Below are 19,613 nucleotides of genomic sequence, written 5' to 3' on the forward strand. Positions count from 1 at the left end.
GGCTCCATTAGAGGGAGAGAAGAGAAAGCCTAAATCAGGTAACACTCAACAAATTTAAGACCTCTTATTTGAGTGTTTGATTTTCTAAAGTACCCTTCTGGATGGCCTACCATGGAAAGGAGTGCAGGGCATCCCACACCCTCCCTTGCACGACACTTAGCAACCTCTTACTATTTATTGGATACCTATATGTGGTGTGCACTTTGTTAAATGTTTTATTACATGTATTATTTCTCTGTCCTTGTAACATCTCCTGTCTATCAGGAAGAACCATTCAACTCTACCCCAGCTCCTACCTCCAAAATGTGTATACGCAAACACCACGATGTTCAGCAAAATAGAAGGTCCTCCACTCCAGGACCCAATGAAAACCACCTTGGTTACCTGATAATGCCCTGAGGAACTCATACCCACCCCAAGTATTTCTCACAAAAAATAAAAAATAAATACAATGCTTTCCCTAAAAGAAATTCTGAAGAATAAAATATTTCTTTAACTAGTAGATTAAGATAACACAGCTACATACCAGGGCAACAGACTAAATCAGTTGATTTAATGCTTACAGCAGGAAAGGAAAATAAGAAAATTCAGATATTTCTCTCAATATATGTCAAAGAATTGTTATATTAGCTAACAAACTGAACTGTGTGTGTGACTATTAAATAAAACTGGCTTTTGTAATTATGTGTGAATTTCACACTATAAACCACTCTTGGTCAACAAACATAAAAATTTACCACTTAACTTTTAGAAAGGACATAAAAATAGAGGCTATTTCATAAATTTGCTCACACAATAATACTGCCTCAAAATAGTTCATCTGCCTGAACCATATTATCTGAAACACAATACATTTTTACTTAATTCCTCAAGTTCAGGACCACTGAACTAAAATATGGATGTATGCATATCACATAACATACTTAAACAACTCTATGGAGGAAAAAAAATAGAAATCGCAAATCTTGTCTCATCTATATACTTTTTCCTGCTGCAAAGAATTCATATGGCCCCAAGGACAGCTAGAACTAATAACCCTGGTTTCCTGATTCCAAATCCACTTCTAAATACTGGAAATAAAGTATAACAGCAGCAGGAAAAGAAATTAAGTCATAACAGCTAACAATCCAATGTTTCTTACATGAGCCAATTTCCTAAATAAATACAACTATTAGGAGGTAGAACCAGCAGTCCAATGGGACTAGGACACCTTCGAAATCATAAAATCTCTAAGATCTGTCTCAAAGGATAATGCGATAGGGTCATCTAAAAGAACTCTATAGAGATTACTGTTTCAATTTTGGATACAGTGCTTGCTCTCAAGCTTCAGACAGCTTTCATCTTCTGTTATTCAGTGAACGCTGAATAGCTTTCTAGCAAGATACAACAAGCCTTTCTGGGATAGAAAGCAACCTAAGTTTCAGACATATTTTAGAGTGGGAACATTGGTTTGTTTATTTTTTAGTGTTTCTCTGAATATTTCCAGACTCCTTCCTTGTAGAATCCCTTCCCCTTCAGTGTAAGCAAAAGAGATGGTATATACATGAGTACATGCCACAGGATTATGTTCCATAGAATGCATCATGGGTTTGCTAGGAAAATGGCCCCCTTGCTGGCTGCTGTGTTATGAGCTGTCCTAAGGGGGAGAGCCCCATGGCCAGGAACTCAGGGCAGCCTTCAGCCAAACAGCCCGGAAAGAAACTGAAGCCCTCAGTCCCACAGTCTGCACAGAACTGAATGCTGCCAACAACCACGTGAGCTTAGAAGCAGATCCTTCCCTGACTGTGCCTTGAAATGAGACTACAGTCTCAGCCAACATCTGGGCTGCAACTTACAGATGAGACTCTGAAGCAGAGAACCAAGCAAAACCATGCCCAGACTTCTGACCCCCATAAACTGTCGGAAAATAAATGTATGTTATTTTAAACTGCTAAATTTACAGTAATTTCTTGCACGGTAATAGGTAACTAACGCAATACAGACTAATAGTGGTTTCCTTCAGAAATGCAACATTTGAAGGATATTTTTAAAATGAAGATCAGATCATGCTACTTACTGGCTTAAAAATCTTTCAGTAGAATCTCACTGTCTACAGAATAAAGCCGAAACACCTTAGCAGGGTGTAAGACTCTCTTTAATCTGACCTCTAACCCCGTCTAGTCACATCTCTTAATATGCCCCATCTCACTTTTTGCTCTCCCTCCAAGCTCCAGCCATATGCAATAAATTATATATTCCAAACAATTTATCCCAACCTTCCCACCTGTGTGCTGCCCTCCTTGCCTAAATGTCTTACTCCTTGCCCCTACCCTCTTCTCCTATTTGCTGTATAGAAGTCAGCTTGGCAGCAGCCTCCTTAGCCAAGCTTTACATGTGACCTTCTCCCAGGCTATCATAGAACCCTGTGCATATTTCTCTGTAGCAAGCGTCCCTCTGCACTTTAATCACTTGTTTGCTGCCTCTCTTTCTGACTCATAGTTTACAGGCTCCTTGAGGGGGAGAAACTGTGTTTTATTTTTCCATGTATCTCTAGGATCTAGCACAGAACTAGTGCTCAATAAACTTTTACTAAATGCCAATAAAACGGTATTCACTGGGTATACATTTTCAAGGAAAGAGGTTACAAATTACAAAATAATGTTCAGTAGTACAAAGTGTGAAACTGTATATACCATTAATGAAACAATGAATCTCTAAGATTCTCCAAATTTGGACATTTCACATCTATCCAACTCCCTTTTCAACAACATCCCATTAAACTTGCTATATAATGCAAAAACAAAATCAATACCTTCTGTTTCACTATTATATATTTTCTTGTGTTTTTTTTGTTTTCTTTTCACTATTATATATTTTCAAAGACATGTTTTATTGTATCCTTAAAGTCATAAAACTGACAATTTATATCAACCCAAATCAGAAAATATCACAACAAAATTTTTACGTAGAAAATATCTTGGATATACACAAATCGTAGTTCTACGAAAATATTTTTACTCCTTATAAAATTAAGAGCATAGATTATGCTTTGGTTTGGTGTTCTATTTCTTTCAAAAGGCAGATGTTTTATCTCCTAGGAAAGCATTAAAATGAAAAGCATGATTTTTATAACTATGTTGTTTTCATAAACTAATATTCACTAAAACATTAGTGTTTACTACACAAGGTAAAAATAAAAAGAGCTTACAGTAGGTTAGTAGAAGCAGACTGCATACAGCAGATACAAATATTTTAAGCACAGTTCTTTAGTACAACACACTACATTTCACCCTAGAGAAAGAATGTTGGCAAAGATCTCTACCACATGGAAATTGCTTTTAAAGCTGCTGGGCCCTGAAATTTTGTTCAGCAGTTTGAAATCAATCCACAGCCTTCCTCATTCACCCTCCCATTTGGGGCTAATGCACAAGCATGAACATCTATTGAGGAAAACCACAAAAAAAACTTCAAAACAGCTAAACGGTAGGCTCTTTTTCACATTATTTTATATATTGTTTGTTAAAATGTGACTCATTTAACAGTCTTAATAAATATAAAGGCCATCTTTTTAAATTGTTTGTTTCCATTACCTTGAAAAATTAACTTTTTAAAGAAGTACTTTTGAATATTGTTGCATAACTTTAATATCCATGCAGACAAGAACAGTGTGCTGTAAAAGTCATAAAACCATTTAATTCTTAAATTTTGACCACTGGATCTTTGACAACTGGCATCTATAATGCAGCATCAGCAATTCAGAGTAATTCTGTTTGAAGTTATTTAAGAAAAAGTCTGATATGTGCATCTACCAGATAAAACCCACTGGTGAGCCTAAAGTTTTATATTTCCTCTAGTGTGCAATACTGTTTTTGCATTTCTCACGGTTTAAAATTAAAGAAGGAATACTATTAAAAATAATATAGTGATATCTATTAAAGTTACAAAACTGAGAAAATGAAAGACACAACTTTTCCTGTATTATATTCAACCTAACGTAAGTCTTAATGACTACTATTCACAATGTTAAATTTCAAGTTTAAGGTTTAAAACTTTCTTTGGAACTCATTTCTGTTTATACCACCACAGATAAAGAATTCTTACAAAGTAGAAAAGTTGAAATATGATATTTTTAACTCATTTGAGACAGGACCTCGAGTCTTCATTTTAACTATTTATACCACAGGTATTCTGAGAAGATTCCGATTGCACATGAGTCTCTCTGTTCAGAGCATCTAATTACTAAGAAACTGAAATTATCAAGATTGATTGAAATGTTTCGATAGAGAAGAAAATGAAATAATTTCTGAAACTCTTTTGCAGAATGTTCACTGAAACATAAAAACTATCAGCATCTAATTAAAGACCATGAAGGGTTAAATACTTGTTCTCTGGTCCCTAATGCCTAAACCCTGCCAAAAAGCCTTCTAAGCTTTAAATATTGTTTTCCATGGTCTGCATTTTTATTTCCAGGGAAAAAGGGAGCAGCATTGTCCCACAGTCAGCAGGTTACTAGTTCATTTTAACTTCCAGACACCTTGATTTTTGCTAAAATGAAGACTCTGCACTCTACACTTCTTCTGTTACTGTCTGTGTCTCTGACAAAGCCAGCAGCACCAGCTCAGCAGGACTTACGCAGTGTGTATGATTATGGAACAGATAATTCTGAAGAAACCATATTTGGCCAAGATTATAAAGATAAATACCTCGATGGAAAAGATATCAAGGTACCTTATTTCTACTGTAAATTCAACTCTAAAATAGGAGCCCATTTAAATGCATGTTTTTGTTTTTCCTGACTGTCTGATAGGGAAAGGAAAAGCATTTTAAATGATTCAAAGGCAATTCACAATAATTGTCCTTAAGATTAAAATTTACAAGTATGCATGCCTCCCAAATTAATAAGCAGTATCTATGGTAACCAAACAGTATCTATAGTAACCAAAAAATAAAATTTTAGGAAACTAGACTGTAAGATGATCCCTGACCAGTTGAAATTTATATGTTAAATAATGTTACACAATACCCTTGCTACATTACCTCAAAAATAAATTAGGAGAAATGTGCATTAGAAGAAATGAGGGATTATCAGCTTAAGGTTTTTGGGAAAAAGTGGTTCAAGGAAATAAACAGAACAGTACTGGTTATTTTGGCATCTATAGCATTTCATAATAAGTTACATATATCAACTACACACACCATACCAAAAAATAAAAAACTATTTAAAATAGAACTTTCTTTTCTAATCAGTTGCAACAGTATAGACCCTCTATAAATCTGTACTGAGTTAATACTCTGCAGGAATGACGTGTATCCTTCATACTCTCCTTTATGGGCTAAGTAACTGCTCGTGGTTTTCTTGGCACACAGAAATGAACGCTGGGTAAGCAAAAAGTTAATACAGCTCATAAGTATGTGGCCCACTCTGCCTGTCACCAAAAGGAAAAAAAAAAAAGAGAGAGAGAGAAGGAGCCAAATATATAACAATGTTGAATGCTTCAAAAATTCCTCTGTACTATAAATAAGATGGTAAAGATTTTAAGATCCATCTGTTAAAATAGTTTTTTTCCCTTTTTTTAAGCATGCAATGAGCAAACATTAACACCACAGTCTCTTTTGATGGAGCTAGTTAATATGCTAGTATTATTTTTCTCATCAAGACAAAAAAAAAAAAAAATAGGTATCACTAGTCATAGCTTCAAATTAAACCAAAAAAAGGAGGCCCATCATAACATAGCTATTGGCTCAACGTGGATGATTTGAATCTGGCAAACAATTATACAAACACTTTCATAATTTCACAGTTTCTAAAAAGTAATAAGGTTAGAGATGACTTTCTTTCTGCTGATTCTCTTCACAGGGCTTTAGAAGCAGAGACTGAGATATATTTAAGGTGGAGTAGAATTCATTGGTATTGATATACAGATGCAGAGTGGAAGAAGGAATGTTCAACCAGAATACACATGGGAAAATGAAGGCTAAGGGCTGAATTAGGAGTCAAGACTGAGACCAAAAGTTGAAAATGTGCTTACAAAGGATAGAAAGAGCAGGACTCTATATACTTTAAACTTACATTAGAACATATACTCTCCTAAAATAGAAAAGTCCCCAATTCTTTCAGAGCTATTAGCCTAAACTTGTGGTCTGAAGCAGAGTAGGCAGGCTCTCAGTTTCAGATAAGAACCATTTAAAAAAAAAAAAATTATAACAGCTATTCTACCTAAAGATGATTTGAAGACAGTATCTTCACGTCAGGTATTCACCTCAGAAAAACTTTTCATTCGGATTCACAGAATTTCCTCCTAGCTTCCATTTTACATTTCAATATATTCAACATTTACTAAGCACTGAGTTTGGCTACTGCAGATATAAAAATAAAAGGGACCTGGTTCTATTACTCAAGGAACTTACAGTCTGGAGTGAAAGCAAAGTGAAAAAACACATTTATAATTTAACAAGTAATGAAATAGTTATACATAATATCCTACTGGAGCCTATGAGAAGATAAATGCTGACCGTAAGTCCTCAGTTCTGTTATCAAAGTTAGACTTTATCACATGTGGCAATCAACTGTTATTTTTTCCAATAGGGAAAAGAAACTATGGTAATGCCTGATAAGAAAAGTCTTCAATTACAAAAAGATGAAAGTGTAACACCCTCAACCCCCAAGAAAGAAAATGATGGTAAGTATGAATAGTCTACCATCTATCTAATTTTTTTTCTAAAAGATCTTCTAAAAATAGTTTATAATGGACCTTTATTCCCTAGGGTAATAAAGTTGCCTCAGTTCCAAATAGTGGAATTTTATCTCCAATGATAACATCAAACAGATATATTGGGAGTGCACATAATTTGCCATAACACATTATAAGTGAGAAATAAGGAACGGGAACTTTGAAGAACAACCAAAGCTTGGTCCAAGATAAACCTCCACAAAGTGTGTGTATGTGCCTATGTAAAATCAATTTTAAAATACTTACTTGAATACATATTATTTGCCAAATACTATGTAAAGCCTAAGGATAAGGTAAATAAAATATGTGTCTTCAAGAAATCCAGAGAAGAGAGTGATGGCTATACATAAATAATTATATATCCCAATGTAAAATTAGAAAACTTACCATAAAGCAACAAATTACAAGTCCTATATAATAAATAGCCCCTATCTATTTGGTCCAACTTACAAAGAACTCAAAAAATTTGAAGGGAAAAAAGACCAAAATATATGGGAAAACAGGCAAAAGACAAGAACAATTCATAAAATGATACAAAAAAAATAACCCTTAACATATGAGATGTTCAATCTCACATATATTTAGGGAAATGAAAATTAAAATCATACTGAGATACCTTTTTTCAACCTATCCCGTTGACAAAAATGAAAAGTATGAAAATATATTCCATTGGCAAGGCTGTGGGGTAACAGATGCTCTTATACCTTGCTGGTGGGAATACAAATTGGAAGAATACTTTTGAAGAGGAATTTGGTAGTATACAACAAAACCATATATGCATTTACATTTTGACCTAGAAATCCCACTTCTGGGAATTTACCCTGAAAATACACGTGCAACAACAACAAAAAAATTTGCAAAATCACTGAAGCATTGTTTGCAATTGCAAAATACTGCGAATCATCAATTCAAGTGCCCATACATTGAAAAGTGGGTGAATAAATCATGGTACATCCACACAGGAGAGTACTATGCAACTGTAAAAGTGAATGAATGAGGTATTTGTTAGGTTTTCCGATCTGTAAGAGAAGAGACAAAAACTCAATCAATGGAGCTTTATTGTCCGGTGCATGCAGGTGGGCTGAAGCACCAAGCAAGAGAACAACAGTAGGGCTTGCAAAGAATGGTTGATGGGAAGTTCTTTGTCCAGAGATGGGGAGGCTGGCAGATCTAGGTTGGCAGTTTCTCAGCGGCTACTTTGGGGAAGGGCGGTAGCTGGTATGTTTGCATTGGCTGGTTTGAGAGTGGGAGCTTGGGAGCGGGGACTGAGAACGGGGACTTGGGAGTTTAAAATTTTAAACATTATCACAAACATGCAGAATTTATGAGGGTGGGGGGCGGTGGCTCATTGCAGACCTGCAGAGTTCCTAGGGCAGGGGATGGTGGCTCATCATGGACATGCAGAATTTCTAAGGGCGGAGGTGGGGTGTGGTACTGCCTAACAGTACTATGTAACTATTAAAAGATGAGCAAATTCTCTAGGTACTAGCATGGAAAGGGTTCCTAGATATATAATTAAATGAAAACAATAAATTGCAGAACCGTGTATGGTGTGCTACCCTTTGTACTAAGAGGGAGGAAAGAATCTAGATTTGTTTTTGCATTATGCATAATGTATTTAAAAATCTAAGAACAGGAATGAGAAGCTGGCACCTGGAGAATAAGCATAAGAAGGAAACTTTTCATTTTATACTGCTTTATAATTTCTGGTATTAAAACCATGTGGATCTACTACCTATTCAAATTATTAAATAAGTTTGGAAACTTGAACTAAAATATAAATACTGATTGCCTCTGGGTGGTAGGATTTCACATAATTTTTCCTTTTTGTGATTTTTTAATTTATTTTTTCTGCAAAAAATCATATTTTATTTATATCTTTAAAAATCAATATTCACAACCATTCAATTCAACCACTGTTATTTTTGTATGCATAAGCTTTGTAATCACAAATATATACAATCTAGTATCCCTTATATGGATATACCAAAGTTTACTTAACCTATAATTGAACACTTTGATTTTTTTATTGTCTTTTTATAAATAATGAGGCAATAAATCTGTTTGTGCAAAAGGTTTTTTTCTTCTTTAGCATTCCTCCTCAAAAGTGAAAATCTGTTTCAAAGGGTATAAACATTTTCAGCAGTTCAATATGTCCTGTCAAAATGTTTTACAAAAGGATCGATGCCAGTAGAAATTCATGAGAATGCCAGGTTCATTGCACTATCATTAGCATTGGTTAACATTTTAAAAATTCTTTGCTAATTTAATAGGCCAAAATTTGAATCTTTTTACACTTTGCCTTTACATTTCTTCTGCAACTAATAAAGGGGAATATTTTTCTAAAAAAAAAAAATGAATGAGGAAGACCCTTATCAACTAAAATGGACTGATTTCTAGAATACATTATGTGAAAAAAACAAAGTGCAAAAGAGACTGGAATGAAAGGTTTTAGTATCAATTCATGGTTTGTTATATATATAGTGATACAGAAATAGATAAAGATGTGTTTGTCACTCTGTGTGAGTGTGTGTGTATATGGTGTGTGTGTGCTTATACGAGTATATGGCATTTGTGTGTATATATGCATATGTGTGTATGTAAATGCATTTTTTTGGGAAAAAAGACATACCTATATGTCCTAGCTCTCTCTGCTGAAAAGCCTAGAAGCAATGAAACCCCAGTACCAATGAGATCACCTAGTGCCTAAATCTTGGTTTCTAAATACTATTCTCCACTAAAAGGAGCCAGCACTCCTTGGAGAAGTAGCTAATTTCAAGAGTTGGAGCAGGAAAAATGCAAACTTGGCCTGGGACATCTTGCTATGCAAGAAACTAAGGATGTTCTCAAAGAATAACAGGGAAATTTACATTTTTTTAAATCATCAAATATATTAAACATTCAGATATAAATTTGCAAAAGATGTGCAAGACCTACACACTGAAATCTGTAAAACAGTGCTGGGAGAAATTAAAGAAGACTGAAGGAATATATTGTGTTCAAGGATCAGAAGACTTGATATTGTTAAAATGTTAGTCTTCCCAAATTAATCTATAGATTCTACACAATCCCAATCAAAATTCCAGCCAGCTTTTTTGAATTAACAAGCTGATTCCAAAATTTACATAGAAATGCAAAGGACTTAAGAGTAGTCAAAACCAGAAGAAAAAAAAAAAGTTAGAGAACTTATACAACCAAGATTTATTATAGAGCTACAGGAATCAACACGATGTGGATACTGACATAAAAATAAACAAATAGATCAATGGAGCAGATGAGAGCCCAGAGACAGACTCATACAACATGGGCAACTGGTTTTCTACAATGGTGCCAATACAGTTCAATGGGGGAAAGGATAATCTTTTCAACAAACGGTGCTGAAAGAATCAGAGAGCCATGGGGGGAAAATGAACCTTGATCCTTACCTGGCACTATATATAAAAAGTAACTCGAAATGGATCCTATAGCTAAATGTAAAGAGCTTCAACTATACAACTTTCAGAAGAAAACAAAGGCTAAAATCTTAGTGATTAGCAAAGAATTCCCAAATACAACACAAAAAAATCATGAACTATAAAAGAATCAATAAATTTTTCATTATAATAAAAATATTTAATTTTTAATTACATTGAATATGTAATTTTTAATTTTAATTAAAATTAAAGACTGGGGAGAAAACATTTGCAAAACACAAATTGGACAAACAACTTGTATCTTGAATATATAGTCTTAATAAGTCACATAACCTGAATAAAAAAAGACAAAAGCTATGAACAGACACTTCACCAAAGAAGATACTGGATGGCAAATGAGAACTTCACTAAAGAACATATATTGATGGCAAGTAAGAACATAAAAAGATGCTCAGCATCATTAATTACTAGTGAAATGCAAATTAATACACTAGATATTACAGCAAACTCACCTGAATTGCTAAAACTAAAAAGACTGACCATACTTGATGCTGGAGAGGATGTGGAGAAACTGGAACTCTCATAGACTGTTGGTGGGAATGTAAAATGGGACACTCTGGAAAACAGTTTGGAATTTTCTTCAAAAGTTAAAAGATATGCCCATAATAAGACCCAGGTATTCTACCCCTAGGTGTTTATCTAAGAGAAATGCAAGTATAAGTCCACACAAAGACTTGTACACAATGTTCAAAGCAGTTTCTTTTGAAATAGCCCCAAACTGAAAACAATCCAAATGTCCATCAAGAGATGACTGAATAAACAAATTGTGCATATCCATACAATGGGCAACTACCTCATAATAAAAAGGAATGATGTGATAAACGCAACAATGAAGGAATCTCCAAATAGTTATGCTAAACGAAAGAAATCACAAGAACATTTCATGATTCTATTGAAATGAAATTCTTGAAAATGCACACTAATGTGTTATGACAAAAAGCAGATCAGTAGTTGCTAGGAGACAAGAGTGGGACAGAAGGATTCCCAAGGGGCGTAAGAAAACTTTTTGGGATGAAGGATCTGTTAACTGTCTGGATTGTGGTGATGGGCATATACATATGTCAAAACTTATGAATTATTCAATTTTAATACGCACAATTTATTGTTACATCAACCACAATAAAGCTGTGATGGGTCAGGGGAGGGGGAAGAAGTCAGCTTGAAAGAGTTCTCACTGGCCAAATCAGGGACAATTTGATTATCAAAATAAATGTGATGGCAATGGATTATAACCAGTGGAACAAAGAATCCATAAATTCATGCTGATATAAATAAATAAGTAAGAAGGAAAAGTTCCACCTTAGAGCAAAATGCTAACTAATAAATGTAAAAGGAATGATGGAATTAGAAAATCACTATCTGGCAACTATTCTAGTGATAACTGATTCAGGTAAGACTTAGCAATGGATGCTAAAACTAGTGGGTGAAACTTGGATAACAAACCAGATATTCACAATCCCAAAGTACTTGTTCACAAGACACCTACTGATTACAAAGTAAAAAAATAGTAATTGTATAGAGTGAGAAACATGGCAGATACCCCCTTAACCAAATGACTGAAGATGGTAACATTATCAGAAATGGGATAGATATCATGTGACTCCTGACACGTGGCACTGAGAACATAGCATCAGATACAAGGTCTTCCTGCTACAAATGAGGACCGTTTAGCTAAACCCTAACATTTGCTAAATAAATGCTGTACTATTTAAATAAGTAAAGGGTATGAAAAACAAAGACCAAGGAACTGTTCCAGGTTATAGGAGATGAGAGAGACCTGACTACTAAATGCAATGAATGACTTAGAATGCAACAGGATCTGTCAGTGCCTATGATGACTCAAATTTTCAATTAATTGCTTGCTTATTTAACTAATGGTTTCTAAACACATAAGGTACTGTCATCAATCAGAAACATGTTTCTGATACAGCAAAGTTAATACACGAAGCTTGTGTTTACTTTAATTCCTGCTTTATGAGTTATTTTTTTTTTGAGTATCCAAAGGAGTAAATGTAACTTTCAATTCAGTCATTAAGTGCTCACTACTAAAACAGACAATAAAAAGACTGTGGATTACTATATGATACTGTGAGCCAGTGACTGTATACTTGGGATGGTTTGTAAGATCCATGACTATATCTCAATAAAACTGCATTAAAAAAAATACTGGATTACAGAATGCACAATAAAATATGGGAGAATTATTAGGTACAACGGTAGGTCATTAGTTACCATGACTGAATATTTATGATTCTGAAAAAAAAATTGTTTCAAATTAGAAATAGTATTCATGATAGCAATAATTTTACCCAGTAGAGGCCACATATTTTTAAACTTCTGTTTATACTTCATGATTATATTTCCCAATCTAGAAATGCCCACATGCCTGCTGTGTGTTTGTTTAAGTCGCTCGGTGTACTGTGAAGAAATTGACATTGAGGCTGTACCACCTTTGCCAAAGGAATCAGACTACCTTTATGCACGATTCAACAAAATTAAAAAGTTGACTACCAAAGATTTTGCAGACATACGTAAGTTAATTTTAAATAAGATATCAGTATTTGACTCACTTTAACAAAAACTAGGTTTCGAGTACTTATGACCTATCACATCTGGGGTTGTCCCTGTTGGAGTATTTAAGTATCCACCACACCTCACAAAAATCAATTGGTTGTTGGTGAATTTCCTTTCCATTCAGATGCCCCCATCATCTTTCTTAACTGGTGAACTCTGTGTCTGTGCTGACAGACCGTCTAACACATAACTTATCACTGTACTTCCAGATCTGTTCTGCCCTAGCCAGTCAGCACCACTGATATAACTGGATGCTTGTCCAACCAAAATATTTTATTTTCTGGCTTCACCATAAAAGCACAGAAATGGCTTTCTCTTACTTTAGCTCACGGTTCTTAACCCTGGGTACATATTAAAAATATCTAGGGACGTATTTAAAAAATTCTGATACTTAGCCCAAATCTCCAGAGATTCTAGTTCAGTCAGAGGTAAGGCCCAGGCACTGGCATTAAAAACCACCACCATTAAATCTACAACGTCTCTAAATTAGAAATAATAATAATAATAATAATAATAAAACCATTTAAAAAAACCAACACAAGCTCCTCAGATGATTCTAATGTGGAATTAGTGTTGAAAACAACAGCATTTATCTCCTTCCAATTGCCCCAGCTAGTTAACAATCTGGTTTGCCACTGGTGTGTTGTCATGAGCACCCTAGAACTGCCCGTTTCTGCATTACCACATCCCAGTTCCAGATCACTATTTTTTGACTGTTTATTGGATTTCTGTGTTGCCAAATGTTTTTGAAAAAAAATTACACCAAAAAATTGAGTGCTGAGGACACTACTCATAAGTGAGATTAACTATAACTGTACTCATGCTGCTAGTAGCAGCTCCCAATTATTTTGAACTATTTTCTAATCATCACAGATAAAAGTCATACACACACACGGAATTGCTCTTTCTCCCATTCTGCATCACTTTAACTTAAGCAATAAGGTATAGAGAGATTAAAATAACATACCCACAATCGCAAAGCAATACAGCAGCAAAAAACCTAAAAGTATTGACATGATTCCATTCTATCAAAAATAACGCTTACTTTCCATGATTTGCAGCAGGAATTTCTTTGAAGCTGCCTGAGCAGGTTGAGGAATTCAAACAGAAGGATGAAGGATTCCATTAACTTTAAGATCACTTCCAAACCTGAGATTCTATGATTACAGTTAGAAAGGTCATGGTAGACACTTTGTATTGATTCAACAAAAACTTACTGAGCTACTAACTGTAGAGTGTCTACCAGGCCCTAAATTAAAAAAAGATGTTTGAATGATGTATTAAATAAATGCTTTCTTCACTCAACAATGAGAATTTAACTTTGTCTTTTTTGTATATTTTCCTCTCAAGCTAACTTAAGAAGACTTGATTTTACGGGAAATTTGATTCAAGAAATAGAAGACGGTACTTTTTCAAAACTTTCTTTATTAGAAGAACTTACACTCGCTGAAAATCAACTATTGAAACTCCCAGTTCTTCCTCCGAAGCTTACTTTATTTAATGCAAAATACAACAAAATCAAGAGTAGAGGAATCAAAGCAAACACATTCAAAGTAAGTATTTTATACAGGACAACATAAAATTAGTTTTATACAGTCACTAATAACATTATAAAAGAAAGAAATTTTGGTCTAGAATTCTGTTTTGATCATATTTATAAAACAAAACTATTTTAACAATTGAAGACATTGTTTACATAATCAAACTATCAGGCTCATTTAATCTAGCTTATGCCTGTACCTCACTTAAAATACATAGTCTTTATCTTGATTCTCAGGACTATTCTGCATCCCAATTTTTCACTTGTTCACACAGCAAATATTTATTTAGATACATGTTTGGCACCCTCATGGAACTTACAGGCTAGCAAAAACACATAGTGGAAGTTTTTCTGTGTTTCTTTTACCTTACAATATTAACAATTCACAAATGCCAGTCAAAAATAAAGTTGCAAAAGTAAACATTTAACTTTGACTTTTAATATTTAAAGACATTAGACTAAAGTTCTGTTGACAGACTTTTCTTCTGAATCCCATGATGGCATCTAGTGCAAAATTCTCCATGCAGTAGGAATTAAATATATTTACTAATTTTGTAATTCAAGAAAATTCTATGGAGTGCTAATATAAACATTCCCAATCCTAGAAGATAACCCAAAATAAAAAGATTAGGTGTGTTCATGCTACTATGGGCAAAAGACTAACCGCATCCAAAAGGCAAGGTTTGCAGCTGTTAATGACGCCTTATAGAAGCATCTAAAACTATAAAATGAATAATCATATTATAATAAAGTTTACGCCTCCATAATTGTACAATCTATCAGAAAATGTAAAAACATTCTTTTTGTATCCTGTTTCAACTTTAAGGAACATTTTAAAGATATAGCAGCATTCCTCTGATGTTTCTGAGTTAAGGGACACAGAAATTAAGGACTCTGGGGGAAAGGTCTTTTTTAAAGAGGACTTACTTCTTGAAAAGAAAAAAAAAAAGCAGACTTGTAATTTAAAGATATATAATTGGAGTCAATAAGTCTTTGAAAAAGACTACTAGAGCTGACTGACATTTCACCAAAAGAAATGTTGGAGTATTTTAGGTTTTACACGTGTATTACAGAAAGGACTTGTGCCCAGTTAGCGTGGAAATGATAAACGTGGCTACCCTGTAATTTTGCCTAATGCCCTGGGCTGCAAAGGCCCCTGGTACATCATAACCAAAGTAAATAATGTCAAAATGGGGAAAGACAGGAGCTGTGGTGCTTGTATGGTGACCTGGTAGGATGCTTAAGAAGGACTAAGGAAACAGCACAGAAAAGAACTAGCGAAATCTGAAACAAGATGCATATCAAAGGTAAGGTTAATGTCAGGGGAAATTACATCTTGAAACAATATTATAAAATCATACACAATAATGGGTTACTGCTCCTGAAGAGTAATCTAACACATAGACCCTAGGGAAAACCATGTCCAGGTGAGTACGCATCTGACACACAAACTTATTAGGAGTACACACTTTGCTACAAACTGGTAGAGCTGAAGTGGGAAGTTCTGGAGGTTTGGGAAGAGATTATGGGAGCATCTAGGAACCATCTAGAGGCTGACTTCAATAGCTTCTCCCAGGACAATTTCAAAGGGCTCTAGAAACAGGCATCAAGACTGGGTCTTCAGAGAACAGATGGATGGACAGAAATATGAGGTACGCAGCACAACCCTATTGGCCTTCATAAAGGCCCCAAGTATATCATTTATGAAATTAAAAAAACAAAAAACAAAAAACTACTATACAATTAATAGTACTTACATGTATATATATCAATATCTCTGTATATATATTCATATGCACACACATACAGTACAGATATATAAACACACACACACAGCTTGTGAATCCTGTGGAAAAAAAAACTACTATACAATTAATAGTACTTACATTTATATATATCAATATCTCTGTAAATATATTCATATGCACACATATACACTAACAGATACATAAATGCGCACACACAGTTTATGAATCCTGTGAAAAAATACTTTCACCTCAATAGCAATCAAGCAAAAGTACTTTTCCTTGCAGAAATTGAATAAACTTTCATTCCTCTACTTGGACCACAATGCCCTGGAATCTGTGCCTCCTAATTTACCAGAAAGTCTACGTGTAATTCATCTTCAGGTATGATTACTCCTTTCACAATATTGACTTTAATTTAAATTACTTATGGGTCAGTTTTAAGACTCATTGGGAAATTCCTTCATTCACTTGTAACTTTTGGTTAGACGGTGTGGTGGGGTGATGGCCAAATGCATATCACAAGTATTGATACTTACCCAGAGGAGATCCGCCCACAGCCCAGGTCCTACCCAGGGCATCATGAATGGTCTAGCAACAGCCTACTGCTCTCCGCATGTGCACTCGGCACCTCCTAGTTAATCTGACACTTGAATTTGAAATTTGGGGGGCACTGAGACCTCTGGTTTAAGTTTCTTTCTCCTTTGGAGAAAGCAGTAAACATTTGCAGTAAACATTTGCTTTGGGACACTCTTCAGCTGATTTGATTGCACAACATCAACTTGAGGTGATACAAAATCATCTAAAATTGGTCTCTCACTTCTTTAAAGTATATTTAAGTACACAATACCTATATTAAGTTGACATTCTAGAAAAGGATACTTTCTCCAGTTAGAATACTTGTTTATACTTAGAACTTTGTATTACACTGATATTATGTTGGGTAATAGCAAACAGTCTGCTATTCTCAAGTTACACTGTACTTTAAAAAAAAGCAGACCCAGATTGGCACATTACCGAGGATATATAGTAGGTACAAAATTTAAAAATCACATTATAAATAAAATATTCTGTAGGATCCTGTTACATAGCATACAAGAAGTTGATTTCATATTTCTGAAAATTTTTTTTCTTTTATTTTCCAGTTTAACAACATAACCTCAATTACAGATGACACATTCTGCAAGGCTAATGACACACATTATATTCGGGACCGCATTGAAGAGATACGCCTGGAGGGCAATCCAATCATTCTGGGAAAGCATCCAAACAGTTTTATCTGTTTAAAAAGATTACCTGTAGGATCATACGTTTAACCACTGTTAATCCAGCATATAAGCTAACACACAAAACATATACCTATAAATCTGTCTCAATAATGCTTAAAGGAACATAAATATTGGCTTAATATTAACTTTGTATCCCACTATGATGCAATTTTGTTTTAAGCAAGGATGATCAAATATCTTATATATAACAACAAAAAATAAGGTTGAATCTAGAAAGTTTAAAACAAATTAATGTGAAAATGTTTAAACAGCATTACAAAGTTCTTGTAGTTTATAGTAGAGTGCTTGCTATTCAAAAGCTACATGTATACGTTAATACTCAAATGTGAGGTGCATTATTTCATTATCAGTGAAGTGAGAGGATAATTCCAAAAAACTTCCAGTTGTCTTTCTTTCCTAGGCTTTATTGTATCCCTAAAGAATTTAAGGTAGATATTCTAAAAACTTGGAAAAGCTAGATATTTCCAGAGATCTCACATTTTTCTTTTTGATTCATATATTATTCATTATGAAGTAGAAACTTCGCTTTCTTCCTTTCAAAGCAGTTAAATTTTTAATTACTCTGATAAAAAAAATATAGTCTCATACCTAAGCAAAACTTTCCAAATAAGGAATAATTTTACTCTGATAAAGAACCATTATAGTAACATTCAAAGTTATTCTCTTTGTAGTCATACAGTTAAAATCCTTAGTAAAATAATACATTTTCTTTTATCTCAATGTTAACATTACAAGTCCGCCATAAAACATTTTAAGAAGTCAATTATACCAGAACCAGTTGGCTTATAAAAAAAAAACAACTGAAAATCCATCCTATTTCTCAGAGAAAATCCATAAGGTTCTCCATTGTAAAGGTTTTCAAATATACACACTGCAAAATATTCTATCTTTACACTATAGGAATGAGACTCTCCCCCAAACTTTTCTGAATCTCAGAAATGAAAACAAAGTGCATTTGGTAGTGTTACTGCATACAACACCCCTATACATATCAATATTGATTTAAATAGTCTATTCAACTTAAAGCCTCTGATCAACATTTTCTAAAGACCCATGATGAACTAATATGTTTAAAAAGGAGAATTTCCTTCAATATAATAATGATGACACAATGCTGCCAAGATTAAAGTTTCTAAAATAATCTTTCTCTTGCCCATATCCCACTCAAAATTCTTAGTCTCCACATTGCTTCACAGTTAAATATAAAATTCTCAGTACTTTAGAAATATGAATCTTAACTCTGTATATATAAAATTACCTCCACAATTGCAAATATAAATTATAAATTGGAATCAAGTTAGTCTGTGTGTACCATTCATTCCTAGAACACATACTTATTCCTATTTTTAAGCATTTGCTTCTGTTTTTTTAACCTACCTAGAATGTCTTCCTATCTGTTTTTAAGTCACCCTCCCCAACCCACCACCACCCACTCTGTCAAGGTCAATTCAAGATGTAACTTTTTCATTAAACCCTCTATAATATCCTAGGATCACAATTATTACCCCCAAAACAGTAATTTGTTCACTTATTTTACCTTGGCAACTGATAATACTAACTGTTTTACTGCTTTCTCATTATTTTGAATGCCTGCCTTATTTGAAAGCTCATTGAGAACACTGAACAGGTCTAATATTCTCTTTACATTTTCAAAGTGCTAGCATAACAGTGAGCATATTTGAATTGAACATACAAAAAATATTGTGAAATAAAATGCATCTAAATAGAAGCGTTTTGTTTTATTTAGAGAAATAGAATTTTTGAACTAACATAATCTTGAATAAATCAAAAGAAACAAACAGTAACTTCACCTGGAAAAAAATGAGTGATGGGACCAGGATTAGGGATGGTGGTAATGTTTCTAGTTTTCAAAAGAATAATGTATTCCTATATTCTTTATATAATTAAAATTTAATGAGAAAGACATCACAAAATACTGCTCAAATTTTAAGAAATGTAAAAGCCAGCAGTTTAGATAAAAGAGAAATATCACATTATACCAACTAAGAGCCTAGAGGTGCCAGGGAGATTTACAGGAGAAAGTAAAAATATATCAAGTCCATTATCTTACAACAGATATCGTTTCATTCTTGAAAATGATAATTAGAGAAAAAGAGGTTCAAAATTAAAAATAATTTACTCTTTGCTGATTGAATCACTCACCAACCGTGTGCCAAGGCATGGAGTGAACAAAACAAGACCCAAATCCCTGGCCTCAGGGAGTTTATACTCCATTGGATGAGAGAGACAATTAATAAGATCAATAAGTAAAAAAAAAATAC

At 34.0% G+C, this 19,613-nt stretch overlaps 2 protein-coding genes across 4 annotated transcripts in view; one reads left to right on the top strand and one right to left on the bottom strand.

The window, feature by feature from the left end:
• The window catches only part of OGN (osteoglycin), a 30,932-nt gene extending 11,872 nt beyond the window's left edge, over nt 1-19,060 (top strand). The window contains exons 1-7 of one of the 3 annotated variants that reach the window (XM_037796962.1): nt 3,095-3,450; nt 4,525-4,703; nt 6,566-6,659; nt 12,556-12,714; nt 14,108-14,310; nt 16,331-16,426; nt 17,188-19,060. In XM_037796962.1, the coding sequence (XP_037652890.1) occupies nt 3,282-3,450; nt 4,525-4,703; nt 6,566-6,659; nt 12,556-12,714; nt 14,108-14,310; nt 16,331-16,426; nt 17,188-17,358 (1,071 nt within the window). In that variant the 5' untranslated portion in view covers nt 3,095-3,281 and the 3' untranslated portion in view covers nt 17,359-19,060. Of the gene's footprint in view, nt 1-3,094; nt 3,463-4,449; nt 4,704-6,565; nt 6,660-12,555; nt 12,715-14,107; nt 14,311-16,330; nt 16,427-17,187 lie in introns of those variants that run through there. The other 2 variants (XM_037796959.1, XM_037796960.1) reach the window with 2 other exon arrangements.
• The window catches only part of LOC119504636 (centromere protein P), a 304,258-nt gene that overhangs the window by 204,046 nt on the left and 80,599 nt on the right, over nt 1-19,613 (bottom strand). The gene's annotated exons all lie outside the window — the stretch shown is intronic.

The sequence above is a fragment of the Choloepus didactylus genome, chromosome 10, assembly GCF_015220235.1.
Source record: "Choloepus didactylus isolate mChoDid1 chromosome 10, mChoDid1.pri, whole genome shotgun sequence".
Classification (NCBI taxonomy): domain Eukaryota; kingdom Metazoa; phylum Chordata; class Mammalia; order Pilosa; family Megalonychidae; genus Choloepus; species Choloepus didactylus.